A 24,437-nucleotide genomic window follows, 5' to 3' on the forward strand; every position below is an offset into this window, starting at 1 on the left:
GTGTGTGTGTGTGTGTGTGTGTGTTGTATTGTTCCAGCTTTCAGAGATGGAAAGTCCCCCAAACTCTTTCATAGGTTGTGTCTCTAAAAGTGTGAATGTGTGTGTGTGTGTGTGTGTGGGGGAGGGGGGGGGGGGGGGGGGGGGGGGGTTGCTGTCAGGCAGCCAATCACACACGAGCTGTGAGGAAGCAGGAAGGAAGAAGCAGCAGCCAGTTGACCAATCAGGAGTGAGTAGAGGAGGTGGAGGCCTCTTCAGGAAGTGAGTGTTGGAGAATCAGTGGTGCAGACCATCAACACACTTCCTAATCGACAACACGTCTCCTCTGTGCTCTATGATCTTCTTATTCATCCTTTCATCCCTGCTCTGATTCTGTTCTCCTGAACCTCGTCTCTCTGATCCGTGGCTCGGTCCGTCCTCTGTCTCTCCACGTGTGTGTTTTTTTAAAAATTATGCTGGTTCTTTGTCCTGCTATCCCGCCGCCATGTCCACTGACATGTCCTCTGTGTCCATGAGGAAGAAGTCTGTCGTGCGGAGCTCCAGGCCGACTGTTAGGATATGTTTTCGGGATCAAAGGGACGTCATGTGAGTGATTTCTTCCACTTTGTCATTTATCATATGAATCATATGAATGTACAGAGTTCTCCGTCCTGTTGTTGAGTAAAGTGACGTTGTAAAGGTTCTGGTTCAGAGGCCATGTTTTCTTAAAGTGGGTGTAAATTTGATTTTAGGAGGTTTATGTTTTTATTTGACGGAACAAGCATTTTAAACAAAGTGAAAATAAGTTTCTTCCCAATAAGTGAAGTTTGTGAGGACATTAGGCCATTCCATGTCAACTTAGTTTTTGCAGTGTATCTTTATTTATTTGATTGTTTTGGTAGTTGCCATGTTTGTATGTTTCGAGCTATAATATATACATACATATATACGTGTGTGTGTGTATGTATGTATATATATATATATATATATATACATACATACACATATATACATATATTCTTTAAAAAAAACTGCCAGGTTTGGCATTTTCCATTTCAGGTCAAAGGTCAAAACGACACAGGCTTCATCTCTGTGTCCTTAGAGACTCAAAGACTGTAGAGCAAGAAAAATCTGCTCAGAATAAAACACCAGAGGTTTATTTGCTAACGGAGCATCATCTAACAAAGAAGTGTCCGCTGTGTAAAACAGACTAACATACCTGATTAAATTCATCTAAAGATTTGTTTTTTCAATCTTGTTAGACATTAGACATTGTTCTTCTACGTTCACTTCTCTCTAGTGGATCTAAATTTGCCATAAAGTCATAAACTCTAAAGTTTCATGAGATAAAAAATAATGTGTCTCACACAGACGTCTAAATTCATAAATGAAACACGAGAAAGTTAAACAACAGATAAAAGACGAGTGATTGATGATTCATGAACATGAAGAAAAAGACAGATTACTCACACATTTACACACATACGGAGAGGATGTGCACTCGCTCATACATGCAAACATCATTTTCATCATAAACATATCTGTAGTTTTCCACCCAAACAAATAAACTCCTGTAATCCCATTTATTTCTGTGATATAATTTGATATCATTTCTATGTCGGGAGCAGCCCATGACTGAGAGAGAGAGTGAACTGAGTTTGTTGGCAGTTTGAATCCGTGCCCCTGAGCAAGTTACCAAATCCCTGTTGCTGATTGTTATTGTGTCAGGAAGGGAATTCAGGGCAAAAATCCAAATCAAATATGCAGATCATCCGCTGTGATCCTGACTGTAGATGCTCCCAAAACTTTTCTTCCTGGTCAGAAAAACCACGATCCAACGGATGTTTGATTGAGCGTTATTGTCTTCCTTTTACACTTTAAACTGCTCCAAACACCGTGAAAAACTGAAATAACACAAAACATAACATAACCACATTTTAACATAAATATGGCTTCTCTACATCAGTTTTATCACACATACAAAACAAATATAAAATGCACAAAAAAAAGAGGAACACACTCTTACCGTGTGCGCCTTCCAACCGGAAAATCAGGAGCTGCCAAGGCTCCACGGTCGAACTCCACGCTCATATACCGTAGCTCCAAAAAACAGACTGCACATTTTTCCCACCATTCAGTGCGCCCATCACATGACCCACAGGGGTCATCATAATCACAACTCAATATACATCGTCAACTACATAAACAAAACATCCATACACGAAACCATCAAAACAACAAAAATAAATAAATAAATAAACAAACGATACTCTCAGCGACAGCTACACTGACATCAGTCACAGTCACTCACCCACCCAACGCTGACTGGCCATCGCATCACTGCCATTGTTTTTGCCAACATTGAAAAGAAAACAAAAGTAGCTAGCAGCTATCAAACAACAGCAGCTAGCAGCTATCAAACAGCAGCAGCTAGCAGCTATCAAACAGCAGCAGCTAGCAGCTATCAAACAACAGCAGCCAGTAGCTATCAAACAGCAGCAGCCAGCTGCTTGTACCTTTACCAAACTACGGAAGTAGCAGAGGATAAGCAGTTAGCATTAGCATTAGCCAAGAAACACATGACGCAGGCTGCTCATGTGTGGACAGAGAGACAACATGATAACGCTTCCCTGATGGACAAGAAGAGGACGTACACTAGTGTAGATTTGTCTTAATCCGAACAACCAGGCAGATTATTGAGATTTGAGATTATGGCCAGGTGTAAATTCAAAAATGGAGTCTGTGCATTGACTTTGTGTGTGAATGACATAAGCAAATTTAAAAATAGAATAAAACAGTATAAGGCACAGGGTCAGCTGTTTTGTCATCTCATGTGCAATTTAAAGTGAAATCAAAAAGGCATTTGTCTTTGGCGTTAGATAAATATCTGTCACGTACGAACTAAAGTTCCTGGTGGATCCACTGGCTGGGCCACTGAGAAGCTGGTCATGGGCCGCATGTGGCCCAAGGGCCACCATTTGAATAGACTTGGCATAAGGAGACCACAGTTGGTAAATAATCTTAGTGACAAATCAGCTGAAAATCAGCCTGAAATCAAGTTGTCTTCATTTTGAGCAAAGACACACACTCCGTCTCTCATGTGATCAAAGTTTAAATTTACTTCTGAAACCTTGCGTCATTTTCACACTTTAGAGGACGATGACGTCATCGCTCACTCTGATCCAGGGTCTTGTCCTCAGAAAGGGTTTGAAAGTGGCACAGAGGACATGAGAGACTGCATTTACAGGACACAAGAGACACAGAGGACATGAGAGACTGCGTTTACAGGACACAAGAGACACAGGGACACAGAGGACATGAGAGACTGCATTTACAGGACACAAGAGACACAGGGACACAGAGAGAGACAGAGGGTGACAATTCTCTAGAATGTTTTTTCCATATTTGGTCACAGGAAGTGGAAAAGGAAGGAGGAGCCACAGGTGGAGGAACAGGATCACTTTTTACTATTTCAGCCCTGCTGTGTGTGTGCATGTGTGTGTGTGCGCATGTGTGTGTGCGCGTGTGTGTGTGAAATGAACATCTCTCTTCTGCTTTTGTCTTGAATTGAATTAAAGTAAAAGGAACCAGAGTTCACTGATAACACTCTGATGACACACCGACAGAGGTGATTGACAGGTGTCAATATCATCAAACAACACTTTATGTTTTAATTATTGTAATTTAAATACACTTTTTGTCTGCAGTGATCAGAATTTCTCTTGTTCTGATACTTTTGCGTTTGCGCTCCCTGGGTTTTTGTTTTTGTTTGTGATTCTGACCATGGGCGGGGCTTAGGAAGCTGCCTGCTGATTGGCTACAATTACTTTGTAATTGTAATTTTTTTTGTTAATAAAATTGTCTTCATGAATTCTGTTAAATCAACTCAGTTCATACATTGAAATAAAATCAAGTTAAAACTCAAAATGAATGAAGTTATTATGATATGATTTGGTTAAATCAACTTCATTCACACATTCAAATTAATATCAGTTATTTAGTTACATAAAATTGTCCTTAAATGAATCCACACACTTAAATGATGTGTGTTCCTTTAAGCGTAAGATTGTAACTTACATCAGCACATTTCATTTTCTAGAACCCCTTCTAATATTATGTCATTTATTATTATTATTATTATTATTATTATTATTGTTATTATTATTATTGTTATTATTATTATTATTATTGTTATTATTATTATTGTTATTATTATTATCATAGATCATAAAAACAGTCACAGAAAAGGGAAATTTACATTGTGATATTCATAAATAAACATGTGTCAGTTTGAAGGTGGAAGTCTGACTTTTCCACTGCCACGGAAATTCAGTCATTGTGTTGATTTCCTGATGGTCTTCATCACACACACACACACACACACACACACACACACACACACACACACACACACACACACCAGAGTTCATCTCTTTTTGAAGATGTGGTGAGAGCGAGGAGTTGAGTGGAAGCTCCGCTGTGGTCGCTCAGGGACAGGAAGTGTAAATGCGTCTCTGCGTCTCTGTGTCTCTGCTGGGACGGCGGTGACCTTTGCACCTGCCCGGGGTTTTTGTGAAGATGTGCGGTTCTGTCCTGAGACAGATTATGGTTTTTGTCGCAGACACCTGGCAGCTGAAATCACAGGTGCTGCTCTGTGACTCACATTTTTATGATGTTCAACAGTGACAGAGAAACCACACCGGACCCTATATGAATATTAAGCCCCACTTTCACTACTTTAGCACCCGAGATGCAGTTTTTACATAAAAAAAGATCTTTAGTCAAGTACGTTAAAGTGGTTCTTGAGTAAAAGTACAAGTATGTGACCAGAAAAGAACGTCTCTTTTTTTATAATATTACTGAAGTAAAGTAAAAGTACATACAAGTACATTTTAAGACATTTACTGTGCATATAATGGATATATATATATATATATACATACATATATAATTGTAGCACTGTACTTATCACAAGTCATTTTCTGATATAAAATCTACGTCTACGTTTTAGAAGTAAAAGCATTAAAGTAGTGCAGAGTTAGGATTGAGCCATAGTGGCTCAGTGGTAGAGCAAGTTCTCTTTCAAACTGGAAGGGTTAGGGTTCAATTCCCAGCTCTGCTTGTCTATATGTGTCCTTGAGCAAAGACGTGTTAATTATGACTGAGTGAAGGTCGTAACACTGTGTGAATGCACTGAAGCAATTTGTTTTTTGCAAATCAAAGGTGACGATGTTTGTTATTTACTGTGATATGAAGAAAAGCCCAGGATGGGAGTTTACAAACTTTAACTCAAGAGAGAAGTGATTTGAGTTTTCTCAGGAATTATCTGCAGAAGAAGAACTCCTGAGATTTGGTGGACTAAAGGTCAAAGTTCACATTTAAGAAGGAGAAAAAATTATAAAAACTTCATGGATTATTGAAATTGTTGCAGATTAACTTAGTCATGGATTATTGATTAGTTGTTGCTGCCTGGTCAACAGGTTGTTCCACATGAAGAGTTTTGGACACTTTTCTGCTCTGTGGATCATTTTGTTGTTTTTAGATTCAAGTTCCACTTCCACAGTGGAACTGCTTTTTTTTCACGTCGTAATGAGGAAATGTGGCAGGGTTACTGTGACAGGATTACTGTGACAGGATGACTGTGACATGGCTGGACGGGGTTTTCCGTGTCTGCTGCTCTACTTTCACTTTCATTTTTCCTAAAAGTGACTTTGCTCAGTTTGTTCCTGTAACAGTTTAAGACCGAGATAAGACGATAAGTTCAGCACACACACACACACACACACAAGGCTGTGGGTTTGATGTCTCAGTGTCAGAACTGTAGGTTGAAATTTTCCCCTTTTTGTCTCAAATTTCTTTCACTGCAAATTTTAAAAGCCAAGGGAAGAAGAGGATTCTGGTGTTTCAGAAATCTGGATCAGACCTTATCCCAGATTTGAGAAACCTGAATTCAACATAAAAGTGACAGCGACTCAAACGTTGATCATGTTGAACGTTGTGTGTATATTATATGACGAGGTAGACGTAGTCATCAGTGAGTGAGCTGTCGTTTCTACACCTGTGAACAACATATACAAACATTCACACAAAGTCAAAGGAACTTTATTTTTGTTTATGGCGAAGTCTTTAGGTTTGGATGTGGTTCAAGGTCAAGGTCACTGTGGCATCTCAAACTTGTTCTGTTTATTTTCAAATAAACATTCTGAGAGAGTGTAGACTGTGTGTGTGTGTGTGTGTGTGTGTGTGTGTGTGTGTGTGGTATGTTAGCAGCTTCCTGTCGAACAGCTGCTCTCTGATTAGCATGATAACAACTTTCTGCAGTTTTTTGAACACTTGTGACAGCTCAAACACACAAACACACAAACACACATTATTATAGTGACAGAGTTCAAACACACAAACACACAAACACACATTATTTTAGTGACAGAGTTCAAACACACAAACACACACACACACACACATTTATTATAGTGACAGAGTTAAAACACACAAACACACAAACACACATTATTATAGTGACAGAGTTCAAACACACAAACACACACACATTATTTTAGTGACAGAGTTCAAACACACAAACACACACACACACACACATTTATAGTGACAGAGTTAAAACACACAAACACACACATTATTATAGTGACAGAGTTCAAACACACACACACACACACATTATTATAGTGACAGAGTTCAAACACACACACACACACACATTATTATAGTGACAGAGTTAAAACACACAAACAAACACACAAACACACATTATTATAGTGACAGAGTTCAAACACACAAACACACACACACACATTATTATAGTGACAGAGTTCAAACACACAAACACACACACACACACATTATTATAGTGACAGAGTTCAAACACACAAACACACACACACACACACATTATTATAGTGACAGAGTTAAAACACACAAACACACACACACACATTATTATAGTGACAGAGTTCAAACACACAAACACACACACACACATTATTATAGTGACAGAGTTAAAACACACAAACACACACACACACATTATTATAGTGACAGAGTTCAAACACACAAACACAAACACACATACACATTATTATAGTGACAGAGTTAAAACACACACACCCACATTATTATAGTGACAGAGTTCAAACACACAAACACACACACACACCCACATTATTATAGTGGCAGAGTTAAAACACACAAACACACACACACACACACACATATTATTATAGTGATAGAGTTCAAACACACAAACACACACACACACACATTATTATAGTGACAGAGTTAAAACACACACACACACACATTATTATAGTGACAGAGTTAAAACACACAAACACACACACACATTATTATAGTGACAGATTTCAAACACACACACACCCACACACATTATTATAGTGACAGAGTTCAAACACACAAACACACACACATTATTTTAGTGACAGAGTTCAAACACACAAACATACATACACACATTATTATAGTGGCAGATTTCAAACACAAAAAACACACAAACACACATTATTATAGTGACAGAGTTCAAACATACACACACACAGTATTATAGTTACAGAGTTCAAACACACAAACACACACACACACACACACATTATTATAGTGACAGAGTTCAAACACACAAACACACACACACACACACACACACATTATTATAGTGACAGAGTTCAAACACACAAACACACATTATTATCTATCCATTTGTCTGGCACTTTTCATACAAATAATAACATGTAACACAAAGCTGACACAAATATACTGACGCTGTGAGTTACACACACGGATGTATTATAAGAACTGGATAGAGCTCCTCCCCCTCTGCCTTGAAGACAATGTTGTCATGGTGGCCACTTACGTGTACTGCAACAAAAAATACTCCCCGGCCCAAAAAGCAATTTTCCCATTGACCACAATAGTAAAAGAGACGCCTATAAAACTGTTCACAGGACACCTGGAGACATGGACATAGTCATGTATAGATCTTTATATTCTATATTTATTTATTCATGGAGTTTCATATTTGAAAAACCTACCTAAAGGCCATAAAAAGCCCAGAAAAATCTTATTTCTCAGAGTGACGTCACAGCTGTGCACGAGCACAGCAAAGCGCGGTCATGGCGTCTCGGGAACGGCTACTGTCAGGGAAGCGTACGATGTGAAAACTTTACGAGAAATGTGAATAAATGAAGGCAATTAGGAATTTTATTTGACATTTTTTTAACGCACAGAGCAAGTCGAGAACATGGGCGGCTCGTTCGCGTAGCCGAAAGGCATCATGGGGGGTAACACTACTGTGCATGCTCATGCTCTACACCACCCGGTGTCAGAAACTTTTTTGGCATATGCGCTGGGTGAGCAACTCCATAGGGATGAACGGAACCAGGGGGGCGGAGCTCTATCCAGTTCTTATAATACATCCATCGTTGCACATCAGTACATAAATAAATAACATAACAACATGAATACAATTATAACATTAGATAAAGAGGTTTAGAAGTTTAAACACTCAAAGCATTTGGAGACTAATGAATAAATCACTTAGTAATAAATAAATCACTTAATAATGAAAAAATCACTGAATAATAAATAAATCACTTAATAATGAATAAATCACTTAATAATAAATAAATCACTTAATAATAAATAAATCACTTAATAATGAATAAATCACTGAATAATAAATAAATCACTTAATAATGAATAAATCACTTAATAATAAATAAATCACTTAATAATGAATAAATCACTTAATCATGAATAAATCACTTAATAATAAATAAATCACTTAATAATGAATATCACAGGTTTGTTAGGACTCTACATTTATGTCCTTTCATTTGGACAAAAACAAAGTTTAACCAGAGCCTCAGAAATGAGCTTCTGCCTCATCAGGACCAGACCAACAGTACATGCTCGCTCTCTGTCTGTCTGTCTGTCTCTCTCTCTCTCTCTCTCTCTCTCTCTCTCTGTCTGTCTGTCTGTCTGTCTGTCTGTCTGTCCGTCTCCCTCCCTCCCTGAGGTCAGTAGATGCTCTTGATAAACTGGAAGTCACGTAAAAACAGATAAGAGGATGAAGAATCTCACTTGGGATGTTTTGGATGATTATGTCATGTTTCCTGTGTGTGTGTGTGCGTGTGCGTGTGCGTGTGCGTGTGCGTGTGCGTGTGTGTTAGTGAATGAGACAGACAGAAATCGACTAAAGCTTCCACAGGGAGACACAGTCAGTTTCAGGGTGAGGTTTCTGTGTCTCTGTCTGTCTGTCTGTCTGTATCACTCTCGCTGTCTGTCTGTCTCTCTCTCTGTCTGTCTCTCTGTCACGGATCCTCTGCCCTCATTCACCTCCACAGTCGCTTATAAGCTGAGGGACCGCGGCATCTTTCAGAGCATCGACAGGAAGCTCAGGAGGACGAGCTAGGATGTGAGCATCTGACCACGGACGGAACCACGCACCATTTATCGCGATGAAATGTTTTACATTATTGTCGATTTCACAGGACTGACTATCATACAGTCCTAGTGATTTATTTTGAAGTGCCACAAGGGGGAGCTGTGTCTTTGAGTCATTCCAGGACATCATGATTGATAATGATTTCATTTCTGATTCTTGTTTTCTTGTAGTTCATGTTCTTGCAACCTTAGTAATTCTTTTGCAGCATTTGTTTTTTTTATTGTTGGTGTTTTTATAGTGTAAACTTTCAGAAAACTTGCACAAATATGGACGTAATTGTGTAAATATTATTATTATTATTCCATGTGACCAGGAAACAAAACAAATACCATGCTTAACAGTTTATTTCTATCCCTATTTTATTTGATTCTACAGTCACTTTATCTTTATTGCTTCTGTAAAGTTGAGAAGACACCGATTTTCATGACTCATAAAATAATGAAGAATCTTGACTCTTGGATGCAGCGATCACACGACTTATTTTCAGATAAAAGAAGGAGAAAAAAAGACAGTATTGGACTGATATTGGTGTCAGTAATATTTACCCTGCTGTCTCTCGTCTCTTGTCCCTTGTCTCCTGTCTCCTGTAGAACCATGTCGTCTCCTGAGTTGTGCTGGCCGGTGCCGATGCGAGCCATCGGGGCTCAGAACCTCCTCACGATGCCAGGAGGAGTTTCCAACTCAGGGTATCTGCACAAGAAGGGAGGCAGTCAGTTCAGCCTCAGGAAATGTGAGTTTTACAATCACAAGTTTCATTCTCTTCATTGGATTTGGCAACTTTTTCAAGTGTAATTTCTCCTGAAAACTGTGTGTGTGTGTGTGTGTGTGTGTGTGTGCGTGCGTGCGCATGCCACAGGGCCACTGAGGTACATCATCCTCCACAAGGGCTGCCTGTACTACTTTAAGACTAGTACCTCTCCAGCACCACAGGGGGCGTTCTCGCTCAACGGCTACAACAGGTGAGTGGAACGCTGTCCTCTGGGTCCAGACAGTGTCTGAAAACTGAGATCTCTTCTAGAGCCACCAGGGGGCGCCCAGTGTGACCGTTCTATATATTTGTCCTCGTCCTCCACAGAGTGATGCGAGCAGCAGAAGAGACGACGTCCAGTAACGTGTTTCCTTTCAAGATCGTCCACTTCAGCAAGAGACACAGGACGTGGTATTTTTCTGCCGCCAGTGAAGACGAGAGGAGGGTGAGACGATAAAAACTAACATTATAAATGAGAATTCATCATTCAATTATAACTGGAAGGTTAATATTATTATTTGTTTTTGCTGTAATCCAGAAATGGATGCGATATCTGCGAAGAGAAATCGATCACTATAACGACCGGAAAGAAGCTCATATTCCCAGGTAACTTCATATTTATCTATTTATGTACAAGTTTACTACAAATATGGATAGTAAGTAAGTGATTTTTGTACAAAACATAGATATAGAATAGTGGCTATATGTAGCTTTCTGTAAGCTAATTTATAAAGTAGCTAGTTAGCTCACAGCAGTAGTGGCTATACATGCTTTCTATACGTTAACTTTCATACTAGCTAGCAACAGCAACAGCGATGTCTTCTTTGTTGCCATAGTGACTCAGATTCAGACGCTGACAGTTTCTATGGAACAATAGAGCGACCTATGGACGTGAGACACACCGACATCAACACAGAGGACGGTACGACCATGTTCATACATGTGACGTGTGTGTGTGTGTGTGTGTGTGTTCTGTCGCTAACGTTAACCCTCTGTGATCAGATTACATGGAGGAGGATGAAGACGATGATGATGAGGAAGACTACCTGAAGCCTGACAGCGACTGTTCACCCACGTCCTCAGGTGACGCCACACACGCACACACACACACAAGGTCAAAGGTCACCTGACCCTAGTGTCACTCTTTACTAATGAGAAGTTCCTGGAAATAAAATTATTTCTCTACATAAAGTAGCAGATAATAAAGATTTGACTCCATATCTTGATGATTAATCAATTTTCTATTTAGAAAATAATAATTATAAATGTATATGTACAGTAATCATAGAGTTTATAAGTTTAAAACCAAGTAAAGAAAGTATTAATTTAAGATAGGAGACAATAACAGTCAGAAAACAAAGGATTAGTTTAGAAAGTTATTTAGGCTTTTTTATTTTAATAGCATAAAATAATGTATTTTGTTTAAAATGTGGTGTGAGATATAGAAAGACAAACCAAATCATTGTAATTCAGTTTATTTCTCTTCTTTTTACCTATTCAGGTCGACCTGCGGGGCCTCCACCCTCCTACCCTCCTCCCCCGGTGCCACCAACATTCCGTCAGGACTCCATTCCGGCTTTTCTCAAAGGCCCACCTCCTCCCGTCCCGTCGCATCACAGGTCGCCAAACTCTACACTCCCGACAAAACCGCTGCCCTCGTTCCCTCCCCCGTGTTTACTGAAGGATCCTAACAAAGGCCCGCCTCCTCCTCTGCCCTTCGCTCCTCACCTGCACCAGCTTTTCTCCCTGGAACCTCCACCTCCTCCTCCACCCAACACAACCAAGAGAACTCTTCAGAGCAGAGCGCCCTCCAGTGGGGAGTCTGGGACCAGCAAGAGGGAATGGAGGCCTCTGCCGCCAATTTCAACCCAAACCCCAGCCACTCTGCCCATCTGTGAGCAGTTAGAGACCAGGATGGTCCTGAACGGTCCGGCCCTCTGCTCCCTCAACGTGGGAGGAAGCCAGTCGCTAGGCAACAACCACAAACTGTCTCATCAGCCATCAAACGCTGCAGGATCCAGACCTTTGATGCCAGAGTCCCGGTCCGTCAACCAGACTTCATCCTGTCATCCTTCACTCGCTCCTCTCATCAAACCTTTACTGCACAACAAAGAAGGACCTCCTAAACCTCCTCCACCCTCAGCCAAACCCCTGCTGGCTTCAGCCAAGACCACACAACCACAACCCTCACTGCAGTAAGCTGGACTCACCACACAACACACAACAACACACACAACAACACACACATGACAACAACAACAACACACACAACATCAGCCAATACCACGCAACCACAACCCTCACTGCAGTAAGCTGGACTCACCACACAACACACAACACACACAACAACAACGTACACAACAACGTACACAACAACGCACACAACAACGCACACAACAACGCACACAACGCACACAACAATGCACACAACAACAACAAACACAACAACGCACACAACAACCCACACAACAACGCACACAACATCAGCCAAGACCACGCAACCACAACCCTCACTGCAGTAAGTTGGACTCACCACACAACACACAACAACGCACACAACAACAACACACACAACATCAGCCAAGACCATGCAACCACAACCCTCACTGCAGTAAGCTGGACTCACCATACAACACACAACAACAACACACACAACAACACACACAACATCAGCCAAGACCAGGCACAACCCTCACTGCAGTAAACTAGACTCACCACACAACACACAACAACGCACACAAAAACACGCACACAACAATGCACACAGCGCACACAACAACACACACACAACAATGCACACAGCAACACACACAGCAACGCACACAACAACGCACACAACAACACACACCACATCATCCAAGACCACGCAACCACAACCCTCACTGCAGTAAACTAGACTCACCACACAACACACAACAACGCACACAAAAACACGCACACAACAACGCACACAACAACGCACACAACAATGCACACAACGCACACAACAACACACACACAACAATGCACACAGCAACACACACAGCAACGCACACAACAACGTACACAACAACACACACCACATCATCCAAGACCACGCAACCACAACCCTCACTGCAGTAAACTAGACTCACCACACAACACACAACAATGCACACAACAACGCACACAACAACATACACAACAATGCACACAATGCACACAACAACACACACACAACAATGCACACAGCAACACACACAGCAACGCACACAACAACGCACACAACAACAACACACACCACATCATCCAAGACCACACAACCACAACCCTCACTGCAGTAAGCTGGGTTCACCACACAACAACACACACAACAACACACACAACATCTGCCAAGACCACGCAACCACAACCCTCACTGCAGTAAGATAGACTCACCACAACGCACACAACAACGCACAAAACAACGCATACAACAACACACACAACATCAGGGTTAACCCTAACCCTTTCACTTTTTCGATTACAAAACTGTTGAATTTACAGTCTTTTCTAATAAAATGTCACAATATAAAAAAAGCATGTACATCCTAGCTTAGCTTAGCTTAGCCAAAATACTGTAAGAGAGGGAAACCCCTAGCCTAGCCTCACAGAAGCTGAAAAAAACTCTTACTTTTACTCTTCAAATGTTATGTATTCAGATAAAACCAGAACTTTCTATCTGAGGACGTATCTGATGGTGCGTTCCATTTGTAGTCGGAACTCGGACCACAGAAGACTCAGAAACTCGACAAACCTCATCCCTGAAATAGTGTTGCTTGTGTCATTTTTGTTCCACAGTAAATGAGTGGAACACACAGAAGTGTAAAAGCTGTGTCAAACTGGTGTTCATTGATCACGATGTACCAAAACAAGCACTTTTATTTTGAAATTCTGTGAAATATTGTCACAAATATATGGTAATATCATGTTTGGGCTCATATCACCGACCCAGACTGACGTCTTTTTTGTTTTTCCCAAAAAGTTAGTTGTTGTTTTTTTCAATTGCTGGCCCCCTCCTGACCAGACTAGAAGACCAGTGGGTCGTTTGAGTTAAAGAGCCCTGTTGCAGCGTTTAGAGAAGCAGAGAAACTCCAGTGTTTTTGCAGTTGCTTGACTCAGATTTGTTTTCCCTCCAGAAGATCGTCTCCAGAAGGTCAGAGCTTCCGCTCCTCAGGAGACGAGCTTCCCTCAGAGTACAGGTGGAAACGAGACTCACGCACATGTGGAGGAGGAGAAGGAGGAGACGATTCTGACGACGACGACTACGAGAATGTAAGTGACGAGGCAGCTGATATCAACTCTCACCACAGACTTCTGATCAGTTTAATCACTTCCTGCTTTCTGTCTCCTCTCAACAACAACACCAACAAACTCTGCTATCAGATAAATATTATTCAAATATGTAACAATTTTTATTATTCAGATGCAAGAATAACAAATAAATATACACGCCTGCATGAATATATGATGTTCGCGTCTTTATCTCTTTATCTTTATTTTATTTGACTTTATTTTAGTCTTTATCTCACTGTTACACTCACTGACACAGGAGCTGCTGGTCCTCTGCTGCCTCGTGTGGTCACTTTGTGCAGCAGAGGACCAGCTGCTCCTGTGTCCCAGCCAGTTAAAATCACTGGTTTCCTCTCTGGGCTTTGGTGTGGGAGAGTAAGATAAAAGCAGCTTTTCCTGAAGGTTTACAGCCCACATAGACCGGAAGCTCCAATTAACGCTGCGTTTGTGTGTGTGTATCTGCGTCATTACCTCGTTTATGAAACCCTAAAGTTTCAGAACAAACAGTTCAGCCACTGCTGAGAAAATAGTGTTGTATTGTTTTCCTGGGCTCTGCGAAGTGGATCGGCACTTGAGTATGTTGATGTCGTCATCAGTAAACCTCACCACTCCTCTCACCACCGTAGCGCCTCCCGGTGCGGGCACTAGTCGGGGCACATCCGGTTGCGTACATTCAGCAGAAGAAGAAGAACTACCCTTGTTGTAGCTGCTGAGATGCAGAGCATCCACCGTACCAGAGGGGGAGCTGTGTATCTGAGAGCTGGCCTATCTATTACGTCACTTCCAGGTAACCTGGCCAATCACAGGACAGTGGGAAAGCTCTCGTTGGCTGGCCAATCGCAACACAGTCCACGTTCTGAGGGTGTGGTTATGGTCTGAAACAGCGCGGCTGACGAGAGCGTCAGTGAGGAGATATTTTGATCGGCTCGTTTGCAGCGATTAGGAGGTTTTTAACCATAAAACAAGTTAATATATGTAAGTAGACCTCCATAACTAACATATATGTGCGATACAAGCATTATATGTCACCTTTAATCATGCAGCTGTGCAGGCTCCTCTGTCTGACATCATCACAACCACACCTCAAAAAAACAGAACTGTCCCTTTAACAGTGAGTCTGCTTTAAGACTCACTGATTTAAGACTTATTTTATTATATTGTCTTTTAAATCTTTATTAGGTTCTGTTATTATAACGTACACATGGACATTTTGTTAACAGTCAGTGTGTGTGTGTGTGTGTGTGTGTGTGTGTGTGTGTGCAGGTGCTGCTGCCGGACTCTGTGTTCATCGACACCATGGAAACAAGCTTTGTCGAAAAGTACGATTACGTGTGTGTGTGTGTGTGTGTGTGTTACAGCTCTGATATCTGCACCATATTGTTTAGACTCTGAGAGCCTCACACACGGAGCTACTCTGCCCTCTAGTGGTGAAAAATAAATTCAATTCAATTTGATTCCATATTACTAACATAAACGTTTGTAGGCTTTAATAATACATTCATTCATTCATTAATAAATAAGTGTGTTTTTATTAGTAATGTTTGATACAATATTATATATATATATATATATATTGATTCTTTTACTGCAGGTTATTCAGAGAGCGCCCCCTACTGCCAGAGGACGGACTGTATGGCATCAGGAACTCTGGAACCAAAACATCCAAGGTAACTAACTAACTCACTCACTCTCTCATTCACTAACTAAGTAACTCACTCACTCACTCACTCACTAACATACTTACTTACTGCTGATATAAAAAGGACATTTATATGAAAAGAATAAAAACACTGTCATACTTCACACAGTTAAAATACAGATACTGATTTGTGTTGAATGTGTTGTTGTTGTTCAGGTTCTCGTCGTGTGGGACGTCAGTATCAGCAAAGCCAGGAACTATCGTCTGTTTGACGACGTAAGAACCTGCTGCTCTCTCTTATCATATTACATATACACATATAACGTATAATGATGATGTGTGTGTGTGTTGTTGACAGGGGGAGCGCTTGTTTCTGGACGGTGAAGTGACCTTCTCTTCTCTGTCTGCTCTGATTGAACACTATCACAGTCATCCTCTGCCTCACCATGGCTCACTGTGTCTGCAGAAACCATACACACACACACACACACTCTGATCAGCCACACACACACAAACTTGTTTTTATATCTTAGTGAAGACTCTATAGACTGAATGCATTCTTTAACCCTTATCTTAACGTTAACCATCCTAACTAAGTGCCTTACCTTAACCCTAACCCTTAACCTAACACTAACCTGAACCCACTTCTAACCCTGAACCTAAAACCAGGTCCCTTTAAAGTCTTTAAAGGGAAAGTTTTTATGTTTTTGGAGCTCACAGAGATATAAAGTACACACACACACACACTGATGAACGTCGTGTTCAACAACAGTGACTCACTTTAATGAACAGATACTTTTATAGTTTTATATCTGAATACTGGACAAACACACAGAGGTGCAGTGAGTCAGATGATCAGAGAGGGGGCGCTGTAGCACCAGCATTGACCTGTGAACACAGATCATTATTATTATTATTATTATCATTATTATTATTATATTATTATTATTCAAAAGCGTCACAAAAATAATCCATCTTTATTATTAGTGTTAATCCAACACGTCTGTTAAACTCCAGGATTTAATACAGAAGTTTAAAATCTGCATTCTTGAGTCTATAATTTAATTCCATCTCCCCAGGTTTAATCTGTGTCCCCAGGTTGATACTGAATTTTAAATTAATCTTTATGGTCCATATGATGTTCTCCCAGGATTAATACAGATGTTGTTGTTTTATTCTGAACTATTTCCCCTTTAATCCTGAATTTTCAAATCCATGTTCCTGGATTTAATCCTATATTGTAAAATCCATGTTCCTGGATTTAATCCTGAATTTAAAAAACAAAACAAAACATGTTCATGGGTTTAATCCTGACTTCTATAATCCATGTTCCTGGGTTTTATGCTGGAGATGTGAGACCGTGGTAAATGTCGAGCAGATAAAACAATCTCTGGATCCCGTGTCATCACAGATTATTTGAACCTCTGTAAATCTTCAGCCTCCAGTCGAGGCGTCATAATCCTGTAATCTGTGCGACTCTCAATGATTTTTGTCTGATTCCTTTTAAAAGTGGGATTTTATGGATTGAATTGAAGATGAAGGAAAGCAGATTATTGACAGATTATTGTTGTGGTGTGTAAATATGTTTTTACAAATGCTATATTTATATGTAAATGTTGTATTTAGTGTACAAACAAACACACCTTTAAATATGTAAATATATCATTTTCTACATAAATATATGATATATGAATTATTTGTATTGTCTCTGGTGTTTGTTTTATTCATGAGTTAATAATTCAACTGTATTTTATCATTCCAATCATTACTTTATTTATATTTCTACAGAAGTATTTTTTCTCTTTTGAAAAGAAAAACAAGTCACTTCAAAAAATAAATTATAATTTATTATAATAATAAATATGTTCATGGCAAACACTACCCTGTTGTTACCACTTGTGGCCACCGTTGAGCTGCAATATCATACTGGTTGTGACTAAACACTAACACTACAACACTTTAAAACACTAAAACATTTAAGAAAACACAACAAGATAAAGAAAGTTGTGTTGTGTATCCATAAAACCCCTGGTATAATCTGTATAATCTGTAAACAGACCAGTTTGGTGCATATTTATTTGCGTGCACTTTGTGCCGCATGCCATTAACATGGGAACTTGGAAGTGGGAGTTGTTCATTAATTAACGTTAATTCATTAAAGTTGCCATGTTTGTATGTTGGCGGCCATCTTGGAGGATTGGTGGTGATGTTTTTATTGTTCGTACATAAATATTCTGTTTGATTATTTATGAATTGGCGCGCGGACAGTGAAGGGTTAACGCTGTACTGGAGGAGGAGGAAAGACACACACACACACACACACACACACTGGTGACTGGAGCCGCTCGTTACAGTCAATTTTAGGGAATGGGTTTTAGAGCGCGAGGAGCAGCAGCGCGCACGGCGCGCGCGTGCGGAGCCTACGACATTTAAACGGCGCGTGGTGTTCACGCGACACCGCGTTTATTTTCACTGAGGCGAGAGAAGAAAAAAATCTGTGTCTCCCTGTGTCGCGTGCTGCTGCTGCTGTTACTGCTGCGCGTGCGCGTGCGTGTATTTACATATATATGTATGCAGTGTGCTGTGCGCGTGCACCGGCAGATTGAAACGCGCGAGACAGCGGCAGGAAACAGAGGAGAGAGCGGAGCTAACAGGACAACACAGACATGGTTCAGTCCACCGTCACGGTCCTGGTCCTGGTCCACGTCCTGGTTCTACTGGGTCCACAACAGACCAACGTCCACGGTGAGTCCCGCTCGTGTGTGTGTGTGTGTGTTAGCCGGGTGGAGCTAACGCGGTACACCTGTCTCTGCTCCACCTGCCGCTCACACAATCAACAATGGCGCGTGTCCGTGCTGGACTCAGCGTGTCTGTGAGGACCGGCACGTTCTCACATCATGGATTCATGAAGGAGTGAATGCGACGCGGTTTCTCACTCATTCATTGAGTGTAGTTGTAGTGAGGGAGCAGAGGAGGAGGAGGAGGAGGAGGAGGCCTGTGTGTGTGTGTGTTTGCTGCTTCGTGGATTAATGTGGATTATGTCACGTTTTAATCTCAATATTTTGAATATTATCCTCTGTAAACATGAGCCGTGTGTCTTATGTGACTTGTAGATGAATGGGTGAATAAAGGGAACAGCTGGTTTAAATTAAAAATCATCACAGAAAACCTCCCGTAAATAAATTGGAAACAAACAAATGAAGTTCATTCAAACAATAGTTAATCATTTGTATGAATATCATTTATCTTGTTGTATTAGGTATATTTACATTTAAATACACCATTCTTTATTTTAGTCACATTTCCCTAAAATGGATTAATATAAGCATACAACTGAATTAACATGTAATAGCTATACAAAGAATAAATGTTGTTTTTCAAGTCAAATGGTTGTAAAATGTATTGCTTACTTGATTACTAAGTGAATCAGTTTCTGTGATTTTTCAAAGAAATCATTAAAACCATGTTTGACAAACACTGATCAACATTTATGAACCAAACGATTAGTGGATTCATCGAGGAAAGACAAATTGATTATGAAAACGATGGTAATAGAAGTCACAATGTGTCATGTTCTGCAGTAAAGGTTCACTTGTGGTTTGTGCAGGCCACCGTAGTTTCCTGTCCACATGGGAACATGAGTGCAGTCTCACCATTAGATGTCACTAGTTCTTACACACTGGACCTTTTAATGTAACACAACAATGTCGCTGTAACACAACAATGTAGAAAGTGAAGACATTTAATCTCAATGTTTACATTTTCAAGAACTCGATTAGCGAAGAGCAAAAGCTTCATTTTAGCATTTACTGTGGGTTAGGGTTAATTATTATTATTATTATTATTATTATTATTATTATTATTACTTGTATCCATATATACTTGTAAACTGCAGCTCAGGATTATTTTCTCCATGAATCATGTAGTCGTTTGGTCATTTATTATTCAGGTTCATCGCTGTTTCCTTAACTTTGAAATTATGTTCTCAAACGTCTTGTTTTTGTCCACAAACTAAAATCATTCAGTTCATGATTTTATTTGTTTTATGGAACAAAGAAACCAGAAAATATTCACATTTAAGAAGCCGAAAAATCAGACACTGGTTTTAATTCTTTACAAAAACACTCATTAAACTCATTCATCTTTTATCAACGAATTGTTGCAGTTTACACTTAATATTTAGTTAGCATATGATTAATATTTAGTTTGTATATGATTAATATATTAATTGTTAATATATAATTAACAGTTGTAATGAGACGTTTTCCCTCAATCGTCTGAAGCTGTTCTCTCTATCAATAATCTTCATCTGCTCATAATCTGTGTTCTCTCTGTCAATAATCTTCATCTGCTCATAATCTGTGTTCTCTCTGTTAATAATCTTCATCTACTCATAATCTGTGTTCTCTCTGTTAATAATCTTCATCTGCTCATAATCTGTGTTCTCTCTGTCAATAATCTTCATCTGCTCATAATCTGTGTTCTCTCTGTTAATAATCTTCATCTGCTCATAATCTGTGTTCTCTCTGTTAATAATCTTCATCTGCTCATAATCTGTGTTCTCTCTGTTAATAATCTTCATCTGCCCATAATCTGTGTTCTCTCTGTTAATAATCTGCATCTGCTCATAATCTGTATTCTCTCTGTTAATAATCTTCATCTGCTCATAATCTGTGTTCTCTCTGTTAATAATCTTCATCTGCTCATAATCTGTGTTCTCTCTGTTAATAATCTTCATCTTCTCATAATCTGTATTCTCTCTGTTAATAATCTTCATCTGCTCATAATCTGTGTTCTCTCTGTTAATAATCTTCATCTTCTCATAATCTGTGTTCTCTCTGTTAATAATCTTCATCTGCTCATAATCTGTGTTCTCTCTGTCAATAATCTTCATCTTCTTATAATCTGTGTTCTCTCTGTCAATAATCTTCATCTGCTCATAATCTGTGTTCTCTCTGTTAATAATCTTCATCTGCTCATAATCTGTGTTCTCTCTGTCAATAATCTTCATCTGCTCATAATCTGTGTTCTCTCTGTCAATAATCTTCATCTGCTCATAATCTGTGTTCTCTCTGTCAATAATCTTCATCTGCTCATAATCTGTGTTCTCTCTGTCAATAATCTTCATCTGCTCATAATCTGTGTTCTCTCTGTCAATAATCTTCATCTACTCATAATCTGTGTTCTCTCTGTTAATAATCTTCATCTGCTCATAATCTGTGTTCTCTCTGTTAATAATCTTCATCTGCTCATAATCTGTGTTCTCTCTGTTAAAAATCTTCATCTGCTCATAATCTGTGTTCTCTCTGTTAATAATCTTCACATTCTTCTGTTATTTTGGTCAAATGCTCTCAAACGTTGGAGCTCCGTCGCCAGTTAGCCGTGATACTGTTAGGACATAACTTTTCCTCCAGTGACATCACGGCTCGCCCCGATTATCACTTACTGCACAAGTGTGTCAAGGACAGAAAGACGGACGAGACGGCGGCAGTTTAGAGAAAAACAAAGCTTCCAAAACATAATCGTGACTAGTCGACTCAATTTTGGCTGCCTTAGTCATTAGCTGGTTATAGTTAAGGTTAGTGATGATGCTTTGTAGAAGAGGAGGACATCACAGACAGTCTGTGCTGTGATTAAACCCAGTCAATGACATGTAAACCAGATGATGTACAAATGTCTTCCTCCTCCTGTAGGCACAAAGACAGAATGTGAGGCCAGTCAGTTTCAGTGTGGAAACGGTCGCTGCATCCCGTCAGTGTGGCAGTGTGACGGAGACGAGGACTGCAGCGACGGCAGTGACGAGAGCTCCTGTGGTGAGAGGACACACACACACACACACACACACACACACACACACACACACACACACACACACACACACACACCAAAGTCTATAGAGAAAATCAGTGATTTCAACATCACACACACACATACACAGGAGTTGTTGATCCAGCAGCTCCTGTGTCCCCGCAGCTAAAATCACTGATTTTCTCTCTGGACTTTGGTGTGGGAGAGTGAGTGGTTTATAAAACAACACAAATTTCATTTTTATGAATTTGAGAAAATGTTTTTTCTATGATTTAATAAATGGATTCTGGGTCCTCTAACCCTAACCCAGATTAAAATGTATGGTCCGTGTCAGTTTGTGCACGTCTTCCTTTTAAAGATCAGTTTACTTTGCTGCTTTATTTACTGTTGAAAATAATCCTCATGTACTCATGTCTTTAGTCTTTATTACAGAGACATGTGTCGTGTCTTTTCTTCCAGTGAGCAAACGTACATTTTGATTTGTTTGTCAGGTGTGAACAGTGGTCTCAGCACAGAGGACACATTTAAACCTGATGATTTAAAGATGGCTGCTGGAGCAGAGCAGAGCTAAATATGGATACAACGTGTGTGTGTGTGTGTGTGTTACATTTCACAGCTTCTTTCTCCCATTTTCCTTTGTCGCTCTTTTATCTGGGTCATGTGATAAGGAGAGAGGGAATAATGAGAAGCAGAGAAGGAAACGAGGGAAAGAGAAGAAATAACCTACATAATCTGTAGGTTAATGAACATGAGAGATTATCAGGGCTGATATTTGATGCTGGTTCTTTATTGAGCTGTGAAGAAGTGAGTGAGAGAGAGAGAGAAGTGTTTAACAACAAATAATACAGAAAATCCACATCTTATTACTGCAGTGCAATTGTACGTGAAGTATTTTCAATAAAAGTAAAGTATATACTAAATACATGAAAATGGTCATCAGAAATAATAATTATTAAACTTTTCTTTATTAAAATGCTGAGTATTGGTAAACTTTAGGTGGAACTTTTTAAGTTGTAAATATAAAAGAAATATCATGTTTTCTTTCAGAATGAGCTTAATCTGAATTTAATCTGCATCTGAATATTCCACTGTTTGTTAAATCTGAATCTTTTGGTAAAATGTAGCTTATTAATAAAAGTGAGTGACTATCAGAGGATGGGATTACGTTCCAAACGCTATCACAATACCTTTTCTTATTGGTCAACATGGATTATTGCTGATCATAGAGATTTAAACTAAAAACAGTGAATATGGATTTGTTTTTAAATTGAATAAAGTCATAGTTCTATAGACATGATTGATTAATTACACGATTAATCACACACTGATTAAAGTTGTTGTTCTTCATAGTTTGATTTACTTGAAGCTCTTACTTACTTCTAGCTCTTATTTGTACCCAAATGTTTAAATGCACTTATTGTAAGTCGCTTTGGATAAAAGCGTCTGCTAAATGACATGTAATGTAATGTAATGTAATGTTGTGTTGTTGGCGTCGTCTCCAGTGAAGAAGACATGTGCAGAGCTGGACTTTGTGTGTCACAACGGTCAGTGTGTACCAAAGAGGTGGCAGTGTGATGGAGAGCCCGACTGTGAGGACGGCTCCGACGAGAGTCCACAGATCTGCCGTGAGTTCCGCTCGTGCGCGTGTGTGTGTGTGTGTGTGTGTGTGTGTGTGTGTGTGTGTGTGTGTGTGTGTGTGTGTGTGTGTGTGTGTGTGTGTGTGTGTGTGTGTGTGTGTGTGTGTGTGTGTGTGTGTGTGTGTGTGTGTGTGTGTGTGTGTGTGTGTGTGTGTGTGTGTGTGTGTGTGTGTGTGTGTGTGTGTGTGTGTGTGTGTGTGTGTGTGTGTGTGTGTGTGTGTGTGTGTGTGTGTGTGTGTTGGACGACTTGTTTTATTTAAAAAAAAAAAAAAAAAAAAACATGTCAGTGTTTGTCAAACCTGGAAATGATGATCTTGTTTTTGTACACAAACCAAAATAATTCAGTTTTAGTGATTTCTTTGTTTTATGGAGCAAAGAAAGTAGAAAATATTCACATTTAAGTAACTGAAAAATGACATAAAGTAGAAAATATTCACATTTAACAAGCTGAAAAATGACAGAAAGTAGAAAATATTCACATTTAACAAGCTGAAAAATGACAGAAAGTAGAAAATATTCACATTTAAGGAACTGAAAAATGACAGAAAGTAGAAAATATTCACATTTAAGAAGCTGAAAAATGACAAAGTAGAAAATATTCACATTTAACAAGCTGAAAAATGACAGAAAGTAGAAAATATTCACATTTAAGTAACTGAAAAATGACATAAAGTAGAAAATATTCACATTTAACAAGCTGAAAAATGACAGAAAGTAGAAAATATTCACATTTAACAAGCTGAAAAATGACAGAAAGTAGAAAATATTCACATTTAAGGAACTGAAAAATGACAGAAAGTAGAAAATATTCACATTTAAGAAGCTGAAAAATGACAAAGTAGAAAATATTCACATTTAAGG

General features: G+C 39.5%; 2 protein-coding genes across 4 annotated transcripts in view; both read left to right on the top strand.

The window, feature by feature from the left end:
- Nucleotides 1–288: 288 nt before the first annotated feature.
- On the top strand, nt 289–17,763 carry sh3bp2 (SH3-domain binding protein 2). Of its 2 annotated transcripts, none has more exons than XM_058616516.1 (13): nt 289–582; nt 10,045–10,184; nt 10,311–10,413; nt 10,530–10,647; nt 10,741–10,808; nt 11,039–11,124; nt 11,205–11,285; nt 11,704–12,397; nt 14,342–14,474; nt 15,756–15,811; nt 16,084–16,159; nt 16,348–16,407; nt 16,490–17,763. In XM_058616516.1, exons 1-13 carry the CDS (start codon nt 482–484, stop codon nt 16,625–16,627), a joined length of 1,854 nt encoding a protein of 617 aa, XP_058472499.1. In that variant the 5' UTR covers nt 289–481; the 3' UTR covers nt 16,628–17,763. The 2 variants fall into 2 exon arrangements, with proteins under 2 accessions (XP_058472499.1, XP_058472498.1); XM_058616515.1 differs by having other exon boundaries at nt 14,339–14,474; nt 16,490–17,761.
- Nucleotides 17,764–18,468: 705 nt separating this feature from the next.
- Nucleotides 18,469–24,437, top strand: part of vldlr (very low density lipoprotein receptor) — a 21,534-nt gene continuing 15,565 nt past the window's right edge. For both annotated transcript variants that reach the window (XM_058616764.1, XM_058616765.1), the window contains exons 1-3: nt 18,469–18,876; nt 21,825–21,944; nt 23,442–23,564. In XM_058616764.1, coding sequence (XP_058472747.1) covers nt 18,798–18,876; nt 21,825–21,944; nt 23,442–23,564 — 322 coding nt within the window. In that variant the 5' untranslated portion in view covers nt 18,469–18,797. The remainder of the gene's footprint in view (nt 18,877–21,824; nt 21,945–23,441; nt 23,565–24,437) is intronic.

The sequence above is a fragment of the Solea solea genome, chromosome 19, assembly GCF_958295425.1.
Source record: "Solea solea chromosome 19, fSolSol10.1, whole genome shotgun sequence".
In the NCBI taxonomy this organism is placed as follows: domain Eukaryota; kingdom Metazoa; phylum Chordata; class Actinopteri; order Pleuronectiformes; family Soleidae; genus Solea; species Solea solea.